The 20,596-nt window shown below is 33.1% G+C and overlaps 2 protein-coding genes across 5 annotated transcripts in view; both read right to left on the bottom strand.

The window, feature by feature from the left end:
- Positions 1–284: 284 nt before the first annotated feature.
- On the bottom strand, positions 285–2,655 carry LOC123693390 (U-scoloptoxin(05)-Sm1a). Of its 2 annotated transcripts, XM_045638468.1 has the most exons (4): positions 2,441–2,655; positions 2,206–2,361; positions 1,945–2,085; positions 285–818 (listed from the first exon to the last, which is right to left on the bottom strand). In XM_045638468.1, exons 1-4 carry the CDS (start codon positions 2,484–2,486, stop codon positions 622–624), a joined length of 540 nt encoding a protein of 179 aa, XP_045494424.1. In that variant the 5' UTR covers positions 2,487–2,655; the 3' UTR covers positions 285–621. The 2 variants fall into 2 exon arrangements, with proteins under 2 accessions (XP_045494424.1, XP_045494423.1); XM_045638467.1 differs by lacking the exon at positions 1,945–2,085.
- A 2,264-nt stretch (positions 2,656–4,919) lies between these two features.
- The window catches only part of LOC123693450, a 58,968-nt gene continuing 43,291 nt past the window's right edge, over positions 4,920–20,596 (bottom strand). For all 3 annotated transcript variants that reach the window (XM_045638554.1, XM_045638555.1, XM_045638556.1), the window contains 6 exons: positions 11,553–11,674; positions 9,079–9,273; positions 8,295–8,549; positions 7,519–7,694; positions 5,618–5,826; positions 4,920–5,226 (listed from right to left, as the gene is read on the bottom strand). In XM_045638554.1, the coding sequence (XP_045494510.1) occupies positions 5,090–5,226; positions 5,618–5,826; positions 7,519–7,694; positions 8,295–8,549; positions 9,079–9,273; positions 11,553–11,674 (1,094 nt within the window). In that variant the 3' untranslated portion in view covers positions 4,920–5,089. The remainder of the gene's footprint in view (positions 5,227–5,617; positions 5,827–7,518; positions 7,695–8,294; positions 8,550–9,078; positions 9,274–11,552; positions 11,675–20,596) is intronic.

The following is a 20,596-nucleotide window of genomic DNA, read 5'->3' on the forward strand; positions in this document are numbered from 1 at the left end:
GCTGAAGAGTTTGTTTGAACGCGCTAATCTCGGGAACTACTGGTCCGATTTGAAAAATTCTTTCGTGTTAGGTAGCCCGTTTATCGAGGAAGGTTATAAGCTACATATCATCACGCTACGACCAACAGGAGTGGAGCTACGGGGGTGAAACCGAGCGGAGCAGCTAGTTATATATAAAATGTGTAGGTTTAGTTACTATAGTAGTTCCTTTTTTTCAAGGAATTGCTATTACTTTAATATATACATGGTTTGATATCAATTAGGTTGAAAATGAAACAAAACAATAGATATAAAATATTTATTAACAAAATATAAAAAGTCAGTTTTTCTTACAATAATAAATTCTTAATCTATGGACGGATTATGGAATGCTGAAATGGCTGTCTATTTGCATAAAATAAAAACTTTACAAAACAACACTTTTAAGTACTATTGAGTAAGGCTTGTAATTTGGTTTACATTATTATTAAAAAAGACCAGTTTCACAACTTCTGGATGTCCTGATTGTCTTATCTATCAGTTAATAAATCAAAAAGAAAGTACGAAATATACCTCAAAAAGCTTTGAATTGGTAATCAGGGACATTCATCAAAAGCTGTGAAACGAGGCCTTACTTTCAAATTATACACACTTATATACAAAAAGAGCTAACATCAGCAACATTGCTGATAATTTCATAGTTATGGCGCTATTACATCCATCAGTAGTACATGTATAGATACATGTTCTATACTCCAGCTTGTCTCCAGGTTGTTGGACATATTTACACTGGTTACCTAAATCCAATGATGAGCAAAACCTTTTTGTGCCGATTCCACCTGAAAAATAATTATGTTCATTGATGTATTTTGAGTATTTAATGGTTAATACACAGGAAAAGTAATACTAAATGATATAAGTAGTGTATGTTATAAATCGATTTCGAAAATAATCCTATCCTTTTAAACATACATTAGTACTCTTTTGCAAAATTGATTAATAATGAAAAAACCAATAATTGGATATATTAATTTCATACTTATTTGAAAACTAGCGGTCCGCCCTGCCTTCGCCCGTAGTACATATTTACGTTTCTTCTACATAAGAACCATCCTCGTACTTCAAGGAATATAATAAAAAAAGAATTAACGAAATCGGTCCACCCGTTAACACGTGATGCCGTGACCAAGGAAAACGGGTTTCATTTTTATAAATATAGATGAAAGACAATATTATAAAAATTTACTCACATAATCAAATTGTGTACAAGGTGCCAAATTGATATTCACAGTGCAAAAACTGTGTAGACCTAATCATTAAACACCATGCAAAACATAAAGAAAAACCATCACCACATTATAAATTATGTTAATTTGATTAAATTGTAAGTATTTTACCATTTAGATAAGATTCAGAGCAGAATATAAGTTCTTAGAATTCAAAAATCTTTGTTTGGTTCCATCAGACTACTTTACATCATATTTGGCTTATGGCTATAAGAATTTACTTCCTTCACAACAGAATTTTAATTATTTTAATTTCAAGTCGCTTATACGCTATAAGTGAAATCAGTGCAGCACTATTATTTTGAAAGAATTCATGTCTTTATCAAGGAAAAGAAGACACATCATGCTTTAAGAATGTTAAAAAAATAAACCAGACACCAGAAACTGATTTATGTTCGACAGGGTCTATAAATAAATTAAAATGTGATGAATCTTATTTAACACCAAAGATAAATTAGCAGCAAACAACTGCTTTGACTTTATATTTACTTTTAGGTTTAGAACTTGAAAAATTGCTTTATTTTTCTAAATAGCAAAGTAAAGGCAAGGGGCCGAATAAAAATAAAAACAGGCAAGTTATACGACGTGACACAAAGCAAATAATCCAAATCTCAGTTGATAGCACTTCTATATACAGATAAATAAAAGCACCAGTGATGTTAATAAAATTACTGTCAACCTATTTCCTTGACGCAATACTGAGCATTGTAAACTTGGTCACAGGGTGTGGCCCTCAAGATGCCACCATCCAAATTCATGAGCCCATCCCCACATTCCATATCCCCTGTCGAGTTACATTGGTAGCACTCGATGGAATAACCTGCTCTTAATACCTACTATGGTTAATAAAATAATTAACTACTATGGTAAGTATAAGTATTAGTTTTGTTAGTTACAGTTAGTACGCCCAATGCTAATATCGTTATTGTATCGGTCGTACCTTCAAATCTTCCTACATGTTTAATACAAAACTGCGCGTTATGAATTAGCGAACAATCTGTAGGCACTAAACTTGATTCGGAATCTAAATATTCATTGCATTGAAATGGGTCATTTGAATCGGTTCCAGAACATTGGTAACAATTAATAGAATAAACTAAAATAAAAAAATCATATTATAACAAAGTTATATAGAATACAAATATAAAATTGAGGCAATTACCCTTTTAATTTACCTGATTTTATTGTAGTCAAACATACTGCAAGTATCAACAGATTCATAGTACCTATTTTGTTATGTTTGAAAATTGTACTAAGTTGAATGAAGCTGTAAATTTTTTGACTGAAATGTAAATGTGTGTTATAATAACAATCGTTCTCAATACAAATAGATAAAATCGAATACAATTAATTCAAATATCAACAAACACTGTCTAAAAATTTAAAACCAAGCCAACACCAAGCCAAGCCCATATTTTTGAAGTACCTGTTGACGTTTTACCATAGATTTAAATTTTGCTGTATCAATGTCAATTGTCATCTTGTACATACGCCGCACAGAGACAAAAAGACAGACTGAAAAGATTAAATATAGCAGAATATAGCACTCGCTAGATACTTTTAATAAATCTATTTGCGAGTTTTGAACTTATATTTTACTAATAATTACAAAAGTTTCAGCGATTGGCGTACTAAATTATGTTTTAAGATAAATTTTAACTGAAACGTTGCTAGTTCTACTCAAAGTGATTACACACAGTGATTACACAAAATGAATTATGTACAAGTACTTAAGTAGTACAATATTTTTTCTACGTAAGACTAAGCATTCAAAACAGCTATCGTTAAACACATAAGTAACACAGCAATGGTAAAAAATGCTTAAAAATATTAACATGGAGTCTTATTATTTTATAAATTTATAAAGAATAGAAAAAAATCGATCACGAGGCAGGACTCGAACCCGCATCCTTTCCGCCATTCCGGGGCGGATGCCTGACCAACTCGGCCACTCGTGACCCGCCAGAGCGATCGAATTTTTTCTATTCTTTATAAATTTATATTTATAAAGCATTTGAATGCTATAAAACCAAAAATATCAGTCTTATTATTTGTAAATATTCTTATTTAGAAAATCATAGCTTAGACTTAGACTTGTGTATATTGTGACTTTATCAATAGAGTGCTAAATCTTTACACACACTAACTAGGCGCATAGGTACTATGCAATCAAGCTTTCCTGATAACCTGTGGGGAAGGGAATTAGGGAAAACACACTGGTGTGGGTGGCTCTGTGGTGTGTACAATCGGGGCGAGGCGCGCGCATTGGCCGCGGGTCCGCTGTGGCCTGTGAGGCCCGGTGTTTTTTTACAAATTAAGGTTGATTAAATTTTGATGCTATGGGATTTTGAATATGACTCAGTTTTGGATAGTCTATAATTATTTATTAATTGAGCAATAAGCTCTTTGAGCGACGCCTATGTGAAAATAAATTTGTACTAAACGGAAAAAGTCAGCCTGGCAAATTGTATCCATTATTCGTATCATCGTCATAACACGAATTTTACGTTATGGCTCTTTTAGAAATATAAAACTTATTATCGCCTGAGAAACTCGAGCCCGCGGCGCCGCAGGAATTCCACGGAATTCCTGTGGCGCCGCGGGCATCCCCGCGACTCGTTAGAGTTTCTCAGGCGATAAGTTTTATAGTAATGACAATAAAGTAAAAATTCATATGACACGGAAACTGCGCTCCGCTTCGCTGCCCTTCGCCGCTCTTTCGGTGTGAGTTGACCCTTTGCGTCCAGTAGCGACAATACCTACGTTGTGAGCTATTTATTCGCTATCATTTTCGGTATATCATGCTTTAAAATTTAAAGCATAGTTTATTTAAAGTTTAAATAAAATATGCTTGCCATAATTATTGTTAATCATCGTATGTTCAAACGTCAAATCCTTTCTTAATATTCATTCTAATCAGGATATAACACAGGAAATGAAACTCCAATATTGATAGTAAAAATATTTATTCAAATATTAATTTACATTATTTTTGTAAAAAATATGGAAATAAGGACACTTAATTTTAAGTAGATTTATTAAAAAAATATTCTTATTAGTAATTATACATTTATGGACGACATAATATTTAACAATCCTATCACGCTTTTTCACACATTCACACACACACACAGGTGAGGGATTTAGAACTTATTAACTACGAATGTAATAATATTAATTAAATCACAATAGTCATGAGCGGATTCTTAAGACTCATGTTAACTTAAATTTGTACATTAAAGTCCTAAATTAAATGCGTAAATAATATTTTCTTATTATTATAGGCAGTTTAACCTAAACAAAGCTTATGTTTTAACTTATGCATCACAATGCGGGAATGTAGGAGAAAATATAAAAATATACAATTCAGTTTGAAAATTTGGCCTAGGTTATTAGATTGGCACGTTTTATTACATTGCTTAATGTATTTAAAACACACAACATTTATAAAGAGTATTTATTTATCGATATAATATAAAATTGGTCCTACGAACGCACACAATAACAGTCCTTAAATATAAATATATAGCTTTTACAAAGTGTAATTAATTCGTTGTAGAAAACGTGGGCTTTACAAGATTTATATAAATAAAGAAAATATATTTATCATTTCAGTCAGAATTTTTCTGCTTCACATTTTTACTGCCATCGCCTTTCGCCATTACAACATTATCATGTGGCGGGAACTAACGGCCATTTTGAAATCTCCAACTGTCAAATTTAAAGTGCAAAATACACTGGCGTATTGTCATCTAGTAAATAAGTTATTTAAGTAGGTATCAAGACGAAGCGTTATTTTTCACTGAGACGTTATAAGAAGTTTCTTAATTGTTGTTGAGTTGTGGCCTGAGGGGTAAGGAGCCTTCCACCCAGAAGTTCGGTCGCTGCATCATCGTTTGCCACAGGGATACTTCTTTGCCCGCGCTGTCCATCCAGTTCACGCTAGCTCCCATATAAGTACCTGTAAATGTTAATAAAGATTAACATATTGTTATAGAAATCAAGAAACCGTTTTTAATGAATTCTACAAGGACGCCATTGAAATTGTCATAAATACCCATAGAGGTGAATAGGTTAAGGTTCTACTTAAGGTTTTACATATATTTTTGCTACTGTTATTTTCTTCTTAGTGTGTAAGGCGGGGCAGCGTATCAAAAAGTGAGATAGAAACACCTAGCACTCAATTTATTTATTTATTTACTCTTTATTGTACAACAGTCTTAATTAAAGTAAAACAATACCATTAAAATGGCGGCCTTATGGCTCAAAGCCATCTCTGCCAGGCAAAGGACAAATCACAATTCCACATGAAATAAACACCAAGAATCACCATAATTGGCTATATAACTCACCAGTGCCAAGCGACAATCGCACAGCGCCCATAAAGTCATTCGACGCCAAACGATCTCTATCCCATAGACTGAGTTCTAGTGCCCTTGTAGCTAACTCGTTGAGTGTAACTCCACGGTAAGTAAAGGTGTGTTCCCATCGCGGGCTCAGTGTGCGACGAGCTACACCCGTCTTCTGTTTCGCGAGACGACCACGTTCCGGGAGGAGATAGCTGTAGGAAAATTAATAAAAAAAATTATCAAATGAACGCTACATTATTCTTTAAGAGTAGGTTGCTGTAGGGTATGTGATTCAAACTCAAACACGTATATTGTTCATGTGAACGAATCGAAAGGAGGTAGCTGTGGGATAGGTGACGTTACCAAAATTCGAATGTAAATTTTGCAACTCGACTGTGCTCTGGGAATAGGTAGCTATGGCATAATATGATAAACATGTAAAACGGGATAATTGGCGTCATTAAAACACGATTACTGATGAAATCAAACTGCACAAACAAAGTAATGAAGTCTATTAAGATGGGCTCAAATTGTATAGTTTAAACTTTTTGAAAACATCAAATCACCAATTTATTTCCTCTTTTATGTAAAACTAAGTCCTATTCTACTTTCTTAGTCACATTAACCAACATGCTAAATCTTTTATGTCATAATATATAATTAATGAAAAAACTACCAATGTACCAATATTAACAATGAAAAGGGTTATATGAATGTTCGTTTTGTTTTTATTCATTTTTTATCTGATATTACTAGTTTATATTATATTGAATAAATGGTTTTGATTGAAGTCAAGTCAAAAGGGTCGAAAGAGTCGAAAGGGTAACTACACATTTTTTCTTTATTTACTATTTCAATAACATTTAACACAAAACTCATGAATACAAAATGATACAAACAAAGTGTAATTACATTGATATGTATGTACTTAGTCACTACGCACCATTCTGAATGCTTTAGTAACATTATTAGCAGTATGATTGTAGAATGTACAGAAATGATAATATCATTGTCTTACAAGTTGTTTTGTACGCACTGTATAATCCTGTCTTTAAAGCGGCTGAAAGCAAAGAAAAGAAGCGTGATAGATATTTCTAAAATAAAATAAATCTAGAGCACATGTGGTTGTTGTTCTTGAAAATAAACCTAGTATTCATTTCATGGTCATTTAACTGGAATTCTTAAGAATGTTCAATAGCCATTTTCTATTAAACGAAAATAATATTTTTATTGTTTTATTACATAGAGCAAAGCAAAGTAAAATTAGTGCAATTAGTAGCATAGACTTTATATAAATTACTGTTAATACACATAGATCGGTTTGGACAAAGATTGCGGGGATAGAAAAAGTAAAGATTTGGTTTTATGGAGATCGGGTTATTACGGTGGCTTAAACCAGTATTATGTTCAACGTGGAAAAATTATAGATCTATCTAGCGCCATCACTTTCCCACAAAGAAAATAATACTGCTTTAAAACATCATGGTAACCCGGCGGGACTTATTAGATTCTTTTATTCATAGGTAAAAATTTGGCCGCTGTTTCACTTGATCTTAAGTGACAACGCGTCCTAAGTTGGAGCATTTACCAAAAAGGTGCATATTCGCTTACAATTTATCAATATTATAAGAAGCCGGGAAATCTTAATATGTATATACATTATACATATTATAAAGGCGAAAGTTTGTAAGTATGGATGTATGGATGTTTGTTACTCTTTCACGTAAAAACTACTCAACCGATTACAATGAAATTTAGCACACATATAGAGGGTAACTTGGATTAACACATAGGATAGTTTTTATCCCGGAAATCCCACGGGAACGGGAACTATGCGGGCGAAGTCGCGGGTGGAAATCTAGTGTAAAATATAAATCGGTAGTAAAGAAATCCTAAAGCTTTACCTCTTGCAGAAGACATCAGCGAGTCCACTAGGGCGAGTGGCGACGAGGTTCTTGGCCTCCTTGACGAGCACGTGCAGAGTGCCCTTGCCCCGCGCGCCGGCGCCGGGCTCGGGCTCGAACTTCAGCCCCACGATCAGGTCCCCGCGCGTGCCTTGCTGCTCGTCGAACTGCTCCGTCTGGTCACCAATGCATTCGTTTTATAATTGTAGTAGGGTCAGAATAATTTGATAATAGCCAGTCTATTATTTGTGGCTAGTTTAAGTGCTCCGTCTGGAAGAGTAGTTGCGTTATATACGGACTGCTATCCCAGGTGAAAGGGGAAAATAATTTGAAAGGATCCAGTCTTTTATAAGGTTGTTGTTGTACTGCTCCGCCTGGAAGAGCAGCTGGGTTATATATAGCCCATATACTTGCTTGTACGAGGGAATACGTCTTTGAAAGGGGATACGGATTTGACAGGAGCCGGCCTTTTATTAGTTGCTTGTTGAACTGATGGTCTGGGAATAGATTTTTTGATACGAGAAGAATTGTTACTTGAAAGGTGGCTTTGATCAGTTGCTCCTTGAATTACTCTTAGTTTTTGTTCTTCGGAACGAAGTTGTCTACCAACCGATCTTCACTTAGATCTCTAAACTGACCAGCAGATAAAATAATAAAAGTTCTCCTACCCGAGTTTGGTTTAAAAAATGAAAATTACGAAATATTTGATGTCTAAGTCAAAAGATGCAGTAATTAGGGAAAGGACCTTAGAGTACAAATGAGTGCATTAGACTGACCCGCTCGTGCAGCTTGTACCACTTGGGCGCGGGCTCGTCGAACACGACGTCGGCGAGCGGCAGCGCCACCTCGCCCAGGAAGTCGTTCCGCCCGAACATGTCCGCGTGCCACACGCTGAGCCACAGTGTCCGCGCGGACAGCGTGGCCAGCGGCTGCGAGAAGCTCAGCGTCTCCTCGAACACGGGGTTCAGCGTGTTCTTCTTCACCTTCGTCTTCCTCTTGCCAGCTTTCGACTTGTCGGGCAACAAGTACACCTGGATGACAGAATATTGGCATTAGATAGTGATCTTGCATGAATTCATATTTAAATACTACTAGAACTAGACTAATAATAATATACTAGCTGCGCTCCGCGGTTTCACCCACGTGGCTCCGCTTGTTGGTCTTAGCGTGATGATATATATAAAATGGGCTATCCAACACCGAAATAATTTTTCAAATCGGACCTGTAGTTCTTGAGATTAGCGCGTTCAAACATACAAACACTCTTTGTCTTTATAATATTAGTATAGATAATACTAGTATAAATGTATTTTAATAGGACAGTTCAGAAAGCAGTTTACGTATAGAAACCCGTTCCTCTTTCGGTCTTTCTGATGAACGAAAATGTCTTTTAACAGAAATAAAATTATTCGATTTTTACCTTTTACGAGCGGACGGATATAAATTAATTAATTTACAAGACTAAAAATACCTCAACACCAAAAACAAAAAGTATATAACATTCCAAAAAACCAGTTTGTTTACAGAAGAAAGAATTTAGAATACATTACAAAAACACACCTTGACATAAGGATCGGACCGGTTCCTCTTGACGTCGACCGGGGCCAGGTCTCTGCAGCGCTTCACTCCGACCTCCAGGGCTCCGAGCCTGTAGTTGTACAGGAGAGAGAACTGAACCTCTCCTCTTACGGTGACAGTACCCCGCATTCCCTCCCCGGCTCCACTGTATACGGAGGCCATGGACTCGGAACGCGCCTGCAAAAGGCATTGAAAAATAACAAAAAAATATCGTGAGGCGGGATGCTATTTTTCTCAAACTCAAACATTTATTTATTCAATTAGACTTCTTAGCACTTTTGAAGCACTTTTGAATCGTCATAACTGTTTGAACATTTGACATAGAAGTTCTTATATTTTGTTTTGCAATAGTATGTTTATACACCCAAAATTAAATCGTAATGATTTTTGACCACACCATACGTACACTTAATAACTTAAAGTTCAACAACATTTCGTACCGATAAACTTGTATTCTAGCTCCGATGAATAGAACGCAAGCGCACACAGCTCGTAATGTAAACAAATGTTCAATAAAAATATCATTTGCGGTAAACACGATATTTAATCCGACACCTTACCCGCATCTGTGTTATTGTGTCGAGTTCATGAAACCGCATTCACTTTTTGTTTGTCAACGTAATATACGCCCATTTGACTTGCAATCGAAATGGAATGGAAACATATTATATAGGGAAAATTGATTATTTTAAATCATCACATAGACATATATCAGAGAACGTGTGTAGGTATATATCTATTAAATATATATCAATACATTTATATACTGTTGGATTGTGCGTGTTAAAATTATGGTTCTTTTTTCTTAATATTTTCGTGTATTTTCGGTGATTGGACCGCTTTAGCATGGTACCTTAAATTCTAATGTATCAATTTATAAATGTTTTTTGAGAAAAAAACGACGGTATCAAGTCATTATAGTCAGATTGAATGTAAATTATTGGATTAGAGACTGATTAAAGGTCTATTTTATAGCCGTGTGAAGAATATATAAAAAATATTATAAAATAATCTATTTTAAGCAATCTAAAGAAGGTGTTATTTTGTGAAGGCGGAAACAAATGTATAAACTTTGTATTTGTGGCAAATTAACATAATATGATTATACACAATCAATTTTATCTAAATAGGTACCACATTCTACGCACCCACGATATTCAAATATTTTAAAAAATATAAATAGTATGTAATGTACCCTTATAAATTATAATACATATTTTAAAGTACTTAGATTGTACTTAGATTAAAGCGACTCAGAAAAGAACAACAAACTTTGTAAATAACATGATGATATTTTAATGAATAAACTTTGAGTTCACATAAAGATTCATTGATTTAAGAGATAAGACCTATGTATTTTTGTAGATGGACATTGGAAACATATTTTAAAGGTGCCTATTAAGAAGTTTAAATTATTGCTTGCAAAAGTCATCGGGATCACAAATATATGCAAACGATCGATAAGAAAGATAATTTTAAGATTTTAAAAAGTGTTTTTTTTTTTTTTTAATTTTAAACACGTTTTAAAACAGATTTCTTAAAGCTTATCTATAAGATCTGCGCCGCAGATTACTTTAAGTTTAGTCTTTATGTAATGTGGGTGTAATATTTCAATCATGTACATAAACAACATTATATAAAATCCGGTTTTAATAAATATATAGACCTTGAAGAAATATGCATATATCTAAAGATCGAAGTTGAAAGTAATTTATTAAACCGAATTGTTACTTAAATTTTAAATCCGTTCAACGATTAATTATTAACAGTATTCTCATTTTAACTTAATTAATCTATTGTTGTATTAAATATACGTTATAAATAAATCTATTGTTATATTTAAAAATACGTTAAAATCTAGTTAAAAGCAGTTAATTGAATTTGATACTTTAATCAGAGTACGATAAACATGGAACTGCAATTAACGATAAAACAAAGTACATACACAATAATAAAGCAGTATATTGGTACATAGAATTCGCTAGCTATGCCACGCGGTTTCACCCGTGGACGAACCCGTTACATTGTCAAAATTTTCACGCGGATCCCTATTTTTTTCGTATTAAATAAAGCCTATGAACATCAGGGATAATGTAGGATTCGAATGGTATTAGAATTCGAATTTCTCTTCATCATTCTTCTTTATAATATTGGTGTAGATTAGAACTGTGAAATTTTGCAATACACCTATACTTGTTCCTTTGAAATCGCCATAACGCGTTCGCATCTACATTAAGAATATGTTTTGCAAACCCAGTTATTCGCAGGCCATGTCGTAACAAGACATTGCCCCTAATTTCTTACAATAGCCCACGCGAGGCCTCTAAAACAATACCGAATAGCGCATACAGTTATACATACAGTGCTGTGTTCCACAAAACTCATTTTTTGTGCGCACAAGCCTACTTCATACAAAGGACGTGTGTTAAATACATGTTTGCAATTAAATACAGTACCTGCAGGCCACTTCTGTTGAGAGAAAACCTATCTCTGTCTGCATCGTGCGGTAAAGGAGAACTTGATCGTCGGGGCAAGGTGGCGTGGCCCGGAGACAGCGTTTCAGACATGTAGACTTCATCTGAAACAATTATAATACCCATATTTTAAACAACAGTTAAAAATATATTTAACAACAAACAGACAAAACATGTATGAAAATTTATTTATAAAATTCCATGTTATTTGATAAGTTGATGTGAGTAAATAAATTAAAGAATTTCATGCATATTCAAATATAACATTGTACCTAAATGTTTATATGTGTGCATTGTGCATATTTTACCATAAATAGTGACAATAATATAATAATGTAGTTAATTTATCACAATTTTATTCATAGAAAAGATTAAGAAGATAAAATAACAGCAGATTTATGCACCAAGGGTAGTTAATTACATTAATGTTTTTTTAAAGTTTATAGAAACATGTGATATAATTTTAGATACAATCCACTCAAATCATGCGTGCTCCGTGAAATCAAAACAGATTTCTTGGTACCATCGCTTTGTAATTCAAGCCATTCATCGCGCTTTACGCGGCGGCACTTTTTACGTCTCGTAAGAGAGTTATCACACCACTCAAGGGATTTTAAAAATGAATCTCGGCAGTTCAGGATGTCACTAATGAATGACTTCTCACCGGTTCTAAGAGTGCTGCACCTGCTAAAATTGCTACTGTCATCTCGGCTTTCAGATATATTATCGAGTCGTTTTGGTTTTTTCTTACTGTACGGTTCCAAGCTCAGTGCACTTGCATGTTGCTCAGACGACAGCAACAGCAAAGTTGTAGATTTTACAGAAACAGATTCGCTGTCAACATTCCTAGTATACGTTAGCTCGGGTTCCGGCTTACCGGCTAATTTGCTATAATCTTTTTTTAGAGAATAACTTCTTTTAACATGACCCACTAAGGAAGAGTTAGGATTATCTAAGAGAGCATCATTGACTTTTTTCGGAGATGATTTGCAACACGGAAAACAACACTCGATGCACTCACGTATGCATGATTTCTTATTACTATCACTTAAATCATTTGCGTCTATTCTATACACATTCACTGGCTCGTAATAAGTTGATACAGAATCATTTACAGCTGGCGAGGCATTGTTTTGTATAGACAAATAGCGCGTTTCTGGAGACGAAGTTACACGCGACATCGTTTAAACACTAGCAACTGATTTAAATAAACTAGTGATTGTTATTGTATTGTTTAAAATCCCCGATTTATCACACATCCTGCGCCATTGTTTCCTGTTACGTACTGAGTACAGTTTTAGCATTCAGTGACCAGCATAATGTGATTATGGTATACCTACAAATAATAGCAGAATTAAACACGATTGTGAGAGTGCGTAAAATTGGCATAACCACCAATAATCATAAATCTTTTTCATTTTTACATTCGATGTTTTCTTTCTTTTTATTTATCACTAGCTGTGTATCACGGTTTTACCCGCATTGCTCCTCTCTTATTGGCCTTAGCGTAATGATAATTATGTATCCTTTCTAAAAAAATAACTATCTAACATCATTTTTCTAATCGAACCCGTGGTTAGCGCGTTTGCATTGAGATTAGCGCGTTCAGGCAAACAAAACAACAAAAACTTCAACATAATAATATTATTATAGAAGGATAGATTTTAACTTACAGATAGGTAATACGTTATAGAAAAGCATACCTTCTACACTGAAAGATCGATTTGGCAAAGTCATAGTGCTCCATGTGATTGACTTGGGTGAAGACTTTTTATGAGCAGTATTCATATCTGACGACAGAGAAGTAGAAGGCATTTTTAGAATTTTCTTTTCAACTTTATTAAGTGCTGGAAGGGATGTCTTGAATGACTCGCTGACACTCAACTTTTTCATTTCTTCTGTGAGCGAAGAAATTTTTTCAGAAAGCTCATTTTCATTTGTATCTTGAACAGTAGCCACAGACCCTGCGTATCCAGATTCTGATCCATTTGAACTAACGTTATCCGCCTTTTCTTTTAAATCTTCGTTATCAGCGTTCGAATTATTGTCACTTTTTGCGAACTTTATATCAACATCTTGTTCTACAGAAAAAGATAATTTCCTTTCCTTAGGAGTTGACGTCTCCATCTGAGATTTATAAAGACCTTCATTGTCATTCGGGGTGGTAATTGCGGTGTTTTCGTTTTGAATTGCATCAGCAGTAAGTATTTGTTTAAGTGAAACCGGTGTGTTAGGATCATCTCTGTTTAATTTTCTTAGAGATAATCTTGACTTCATGAAATTATCTCCGTCCAATGACATATGACGTGCTTCCTTGATAGCTTTGATATTATCAATAGACTTTGATGTTGAAGCTGCCAGAGCTCTTGGAGTGCTAAATGACAATTGTTTTGAAATTCTTGTTACTTCCTCTCTTACATTGGACTTTTCGTTGGCTCTTCGAACGGGAGGTGTTTGTGATAGTCTGTCAATTCGAGATTGATTCATTTTACTTTTCGCAATTGCAACACCTACTTTATTTGCAGCCGACTGCTCCTCAGTAGCATATTGTTTTTGTAAGGTCGGCTTTGTATAAGATATTTCTTTGCTTTGTAGAGATGTTTGAGGTATTTCATCATCCAAAATTGCCTTTATCTTTCTTCTTACAGGCTTGTCATTAGGTTTTTGTTCGGTGAACGATGTATTCTTTGAAAAAGTTTCACTGGTAGAGCTATTACTAAAATTATTTTCAACTTCTTGTTTATATTTCTTAGGGTCAGTTTTCTTTCCAATTTTTTCATCAATTTTTTTACTTACCACGTAGGTTTCACTTATTTTCTGTTTTAAAGAAACCGCTTTTGGTTTTGAAATTTCTGCGGCTAAGAAAGAATAAAGCTTTAATTTTTCCCTCTGTTCTTCTCTTATTTTTGGCAAGGGGACCGGTTGGGGAATATCACGGTCCGAATCTTCAGAGCTAAAACAATTCCAACAGCTCACATCCGCGTCATTTTTATTGTTTTTAACACTATTATCACGATCACTTTCATGTTCACGTCTACCACCCATCACGAATAAATAAAGTTTCACGATAAACTAAAAACAAACAAATTTATCTTACAACAGCCTCGATGGCTGGTATCGGACTAAAGAATTTTCAACCAGTTTATACATTAAATAATGAAGGCTTCGGGCAGGTATAATAATGAATTTTAAACGACATATATTGACGATTAAATGTTCTAGATATAAAAGTTACGCAATCTAAAAGAACGACCGTCTAGAACATTATGTTAATACGATTTGAACGTCCTTAAGAATATTATACGTTGTAATCTATAATGATCAAAAGTCAAAACCAGTTCTTATTAATCCCTACCATTATAACACGATCGAGCGTACAACTAATGAGTTGTAATTAAATTACGATTATTTACATAGACAATGGTAGTCAATCAAAACTATAATTACTATCTGGATTTTATTTATTGCAAATAATTAAATCATTATATCTTCATATTTACAAATTATGCCAAAGAATAGATATTAAATATTTCTTTAGCTAATTGGTCTCGCTACCAAAACGTACACCGTAGTTAAAAATGATGTAAGTATAATTTAATGGGTCATGGGATCAATCCACTTAGAACACGCATGTTAAATTACTTTGTGCATTAGAAACCTGAGTAAAAATCTAAATGTGAAGTTAGCTTCATTTCACCAGGAACCGTGAAAAAAACAATTTATATTATATAATTTATCAAACTTTTGTTTGATAAATATAAAATAAATAAACTGCATAAGAATTGATATTCATTTTTAAATAAGACTTTTATTGAATAAATAGATATTTAATTATTTATTACTTTTTTGATAGAGATACTAATACTGTACATTAGTAGAATAAATAAAAAAAACAGAGGGTTATGAAAACACATCTCGTTTTATATATATGTATTGCAATTTAATCATAATAAAATATGATTGCGTGTTCATGTATAAAAAAACAATTACCGGAGTTTATAATGATATTATTATAAAGTTAATTTAAATGCAAAAAGCACCTCTTTTAATTGGAAGTATGTAGTAGGTAGGTATCTTCATTCAAATTTTCATAATTTTCAGGTTAAAATAGCTACAATAATTAAGTTTATGTATTAGGCAGGATAATATAAAATGTTAATACAACTTATTCACATTGAACAAAATCGGAGAAAAGATAATAACGTCTCAGCCTTTTGGAAACAACTCTTAGGCTGTACCGTACTGATTTGCATGCTATTGTTTTAAGTAGGCCACATTGCCTTATTTCGTTATTCACTTCTACTCCCAAAAACAGGTAGTGACCATTGGGGGTCTTATGACTTTAAATCTATCTATGCCACGGTCAAATTACCTCACGAATCCCACACGATTGTGAAATTTGTATAGAATGTAGATACTTTAGAAGAAATAGTTTCAATTACTACCTGTACTCTTTTATATATTGCGCGTGCAATAATAATTGGCAAGAGACCGCTCAGGACAGGGGAAGGTGTAAGAGTTCTCGTTTCAGAGGCCAAGACCCACTTCGGGGTTTCAGCGCCATAGGAGTTAGTATTTTAGTGTAATAGGTAAATATATAACGGCACAGAAACCTCGACCTTGATACCCACATGTGTAACACAGTTAAAAGTTTTAACCTGTTCTCCAATTAACATTATGTCGCCATATTTCATAAAGTTATGTAATGTGCTTTAAGAGTAAGTTTATACAAAATCAACCTTATAAATAGGAGAATATTTCAAGAGACGCTAAAATTGTGAAAATACGAATGAAAACGTGAAAGTAAGTAATGAAGTTTTTAAAAATAATAAAAAGTAAGAAATTATATTTTTAACTTTAACACGTTTCTTTTCTATAAATTGTTCGTAAAATAGAAATACGAAAAATATAATAAAAATAATAGGTTTTTTATAGATATCATTTTTAAATATTTTATTTAGGAATAGTTATAATTATATTTAAAACTCCGTGAAATATCTCTTCGATTGCAACAAAGTTTATCGATTTTTTTTATACTACTCGATACTTTTGTAAGAATGAGCTTGCAACATGAAATACATCGTCATGAAACGCTGTTTAGCATAATTATGCAAATATTTATTTTAGCTAAACTTGAGAAGTTGAGAGTGCAAATATTTCAGTTTGACATTTATCAAACAAGCTATTTTTAAATTATCTATTTATTTGTAACTCAGAAACGGACCACATTTTTGCTAACTCGTTTCATTGATTGAAAAACAAAGAAAAAAATAAATGCATACTTAAGTCTTCCTTAATCAAAATCGAATAAAGAATACAAATATTTCAATACTGAACTATTTTTATTACACGCAATCATTACGTGTATCAATGAGTAAGGTCATTTACTTAACCGCATTCATGAGATTCCTTGTTTGTTTTATTAATTGGTTCAAAATCATTTTCATTCTACAAATTAATCTTTCTTCAAGATAGCTGCGCTTTTAATAGCTTTTGTTATTCGTTTATTATGATGATAATAACATACCATTAAGTGTTATCTTGATAGTTATATGTATTACATTTTGATAGTTTATACGCTAAACATTTGAAGCTTTACTTATTTGAAGTACTGCGGTAGTTACCTACGGTAATGCACTATTGTTACATTTAGTTCAGTACATTACCACTCCTTATTCATATACTGGGACTTCAACAGCAGATCATTGTTTATCAACAGATTACGTTTTAACTAACGAGTCATTGTTTTGCAAGTCTCACAGTTTCAACTATCGCTAATGTGATATTCAATCAATCGTTGAGGCCATGGCCCAGAAATTGCAATACACACACTTTAGTGTATTTTATATCATTCTTTACTCGAATGTCTTTACTTGCTATAGGTAATATAAATTATTTATCTGTTTATATGTATATGCAGTTATTAAATGTTCCAACGCCTCTTGTCAACATAATGGCATTTTAATCGTTTTCTTTACGATATTTCAAGCGTATTACGAAATCTTTTGTGTCTGTGAATCTTACATCTATTTTTTATTTTCTGTAGGAGAAAGTTCTGCACATTTTACTTACATTAAATAGCTGAAAATTGGACGTGGAATAATTAGTTAAAGTCTATGTTAATTGTTTAGTGATGACCTTAAAAGCACAAAAAGGAAATTGCTTATTTTAGTATTTATATTATATTATAATAATATAATATATATTTAATACGACATATATGTAGTTAGCCGAGAATCTATATGTTTTTTTAGATAGGTATTTTTAATCAAGAAACCTGTCTTTAACATAGGTGTGTTTACATTTTATTTGTAATTTAAATGCCTGTTTTCGCACTTTATAAAAAATACGTATTCTGAACAATTATTATACATATATGATTGATAAATTAATAGCTGACAAATTTTGTAATACTATTAGAATACTAACAAGGTCTTTTAAACCAAATTTGTACGTGTTCGTGACTCTGAACAATAGTTGTTATCTCATATAAATACGAGCTAAAGTAATAACTATATCCTTCCGAACAAACTAGAGTAAAATAAACACGGTTTCTGTAATTAAATCAGCTTCAATGATAACTAGTGCATGTTTATTCACAAGCAACAACGCATGAATGATGAAAATGCTAATAAATAGTTGTAGGAATCACAATATTTAAATTTTTACTTCACGTGGGCAATGTTCATTAAAATACAAAATAACAATATCATCGATTGGTTTTTCCACTTTTCTAAAAGCGGAATAGTAATGATGATATTGTTACTTAATAATTTTGTGATGATCCAGACAAGAAGAAATACTTGAGCATCATCATTCATCTCCCTTTGAATTTAAATAAAATATAAAAAAAAAAACAAAGTTGATTTAAACCTCGAAGATGTAAATTGTAAAGCATAATATATAAATCAGAAGCCCTTAGAAATACTCTTCAAATTTTACTTGAAAGTTTAGCATCGTTGATCGCCCATTATCAGCTATCTATAGACCGTACCCGGAATTATTAAGTACCAACTCGAGATGATAAAAAACCGCATTCATATGAAGAAGGAAGTAATAATTAAGAACAACACAATGTCTGATGTCAAGTCAACGCACGGTAATCGCAAGGCATCGTTGATCGCCTATTCTTATCAGCTATCTATAGACCGTACCCGGAATTATTAAGTACCAACTCGAGATGTTAAAAAACCGCATTTATAGGAAGTTATAATTAAGAGCAACTCAATGTCCGATGTCAAGTCAACGCACGGTAATCGCAAGGCTAATGAACGCTCCACGCGGGCTTCATAAGTCTATGAAGCAACAAGAAATCTTTCCTCTAATCTGGAAGTAATAGCTTTAACGATCTTTCATACAATTTATCTTTAACAATAACAATAAAATTGTGGTCTTATTTATTTGTGCAATTCCTATTAATGATAGCAATTTTCTTTAGTTCACTGAGATCAGTTATTATCACGTAATAAGGATATGGAGTGTAAATCCGATATAGAAATGTATAAATGCTAATTGCTAATTAGGTAATATGTAGTACAGGCAGGTAATATTGGCTTATTACCTAAGCGCAGCTAAGATTAGCTACAATTTACAAATATAGTATTTTTTACTATTAAAAACCTAGAAGATAACTTTATATGAATATTAGGTACCTGCCTCTAGTCACGGTCGCGGTGGCAGAAAAAGTAAGTGTCAAATACCATAAAAAGTTAGTTAAATTCGTGTTTTTGTAGAAACTTGTATGTGATATAAAATTTAATTTACAGGAACATAAAATAAAAAGACACATTTATATTTATGTCTGTTATTTGACGGCATAACGAGTTATTTTTCGCGTGAGATTTAGAGGTTCAGAAGAAACCAGTTCCATAAACAACATACATTTCGGACAAGGTTAGGATTTTTGGTCAAATCCTGTTCGAATCTAAAAAAAAATAGTCACTGGTTGCTTAGAGCAGGCACTCCTTTCTATTGGCTTAATATTAAGCTGGTATTAATTTGTTTAAATATCTAATGTTAAAGCTAGCTATTTCATTTTGTTTTAGAATCCATATTAACTTAATTTTACATCTATTGAAAAGCTGATTCATTATAATTATTATTCTTGCACATTAAGTTTTCCATGATTCTAGAGCAACTGCCCGACATTGTCTTTATAATTTTTATTAATCTAACTCACCACTCCTCGGCATAGTGGTTAACTTGATTAAGTATGACGGAGGGGGTTTCCAGTTTCGGAGGAAACAGTACACATTTTTTTTTGATCTATCGGTGGACCGCAGGTTATCTATCAACTAGACCGTCAAAATTGATCAATGAAATCCTACCTACCCGACAAAAGGACTTCGGACTTTACTTTTTATTAATTCTAAACAGTAGCCAAAACGGTAACGAATAAACGATTCGAATATCTTTATCCGATTGGATACTTTATCAATATAACATGAATGAGTAACTGTACAACATATGACACGATTCAAAGGGACCATGTAGTACGACATTTAGAAAGTCATGCAACAGGTATGTGCATAAACAATGAAATATTACGTTTAACCTCCTGAGACCCAGGATTTTTTTCTCTTTCTTTTGTAATAAAAATTAGCTGTATCTGTTCTAATGCAATTATAGATATTCAAAAAAATGGTAAAAAAAATCTTTCGTGGAAAACTTGGATTTTCTTTATGTCATGTATATATTACAGGGGGTCCCAGTTCCAAGTGTAATAAGTTTATGAAAATGAAGAAAAACTACATGTTTTTTTAGTTATTATATATTTTTAAACTTGAATCTAAATAGTTATTATTCTATCCATTGTTCTGTGTCTATTTTTTGTACCTTGGTTCATAGATAGGTATTTTTAAGGGTGAGAAACGACCAGTTCATGTATTTTGCACCGGCGTGGTGGTGTATTTATATTGTCACGTCCACCCCTAGGTCTTATTTCTAATCCATCCTCTCGGTCAGCCTCCCCATAAGCTTGGTCCACGTCATGTGCGTCCCCGAGATGGTCTGCCAACAACTGAAGA

This window comes from Colias croceus, chromosome 7, assembly GCF_905220415.1.
Source record: "Colias croceus chromosome 7, ilColCroc2.1".
In the NCBI taxonomy this organism is placed as follows: domain Eukaryota; kingdom Metazoa; phylum Arthropoda; class Insecta; order Lepidoptera; family Pieridae; genus Colias; species Colias croceus.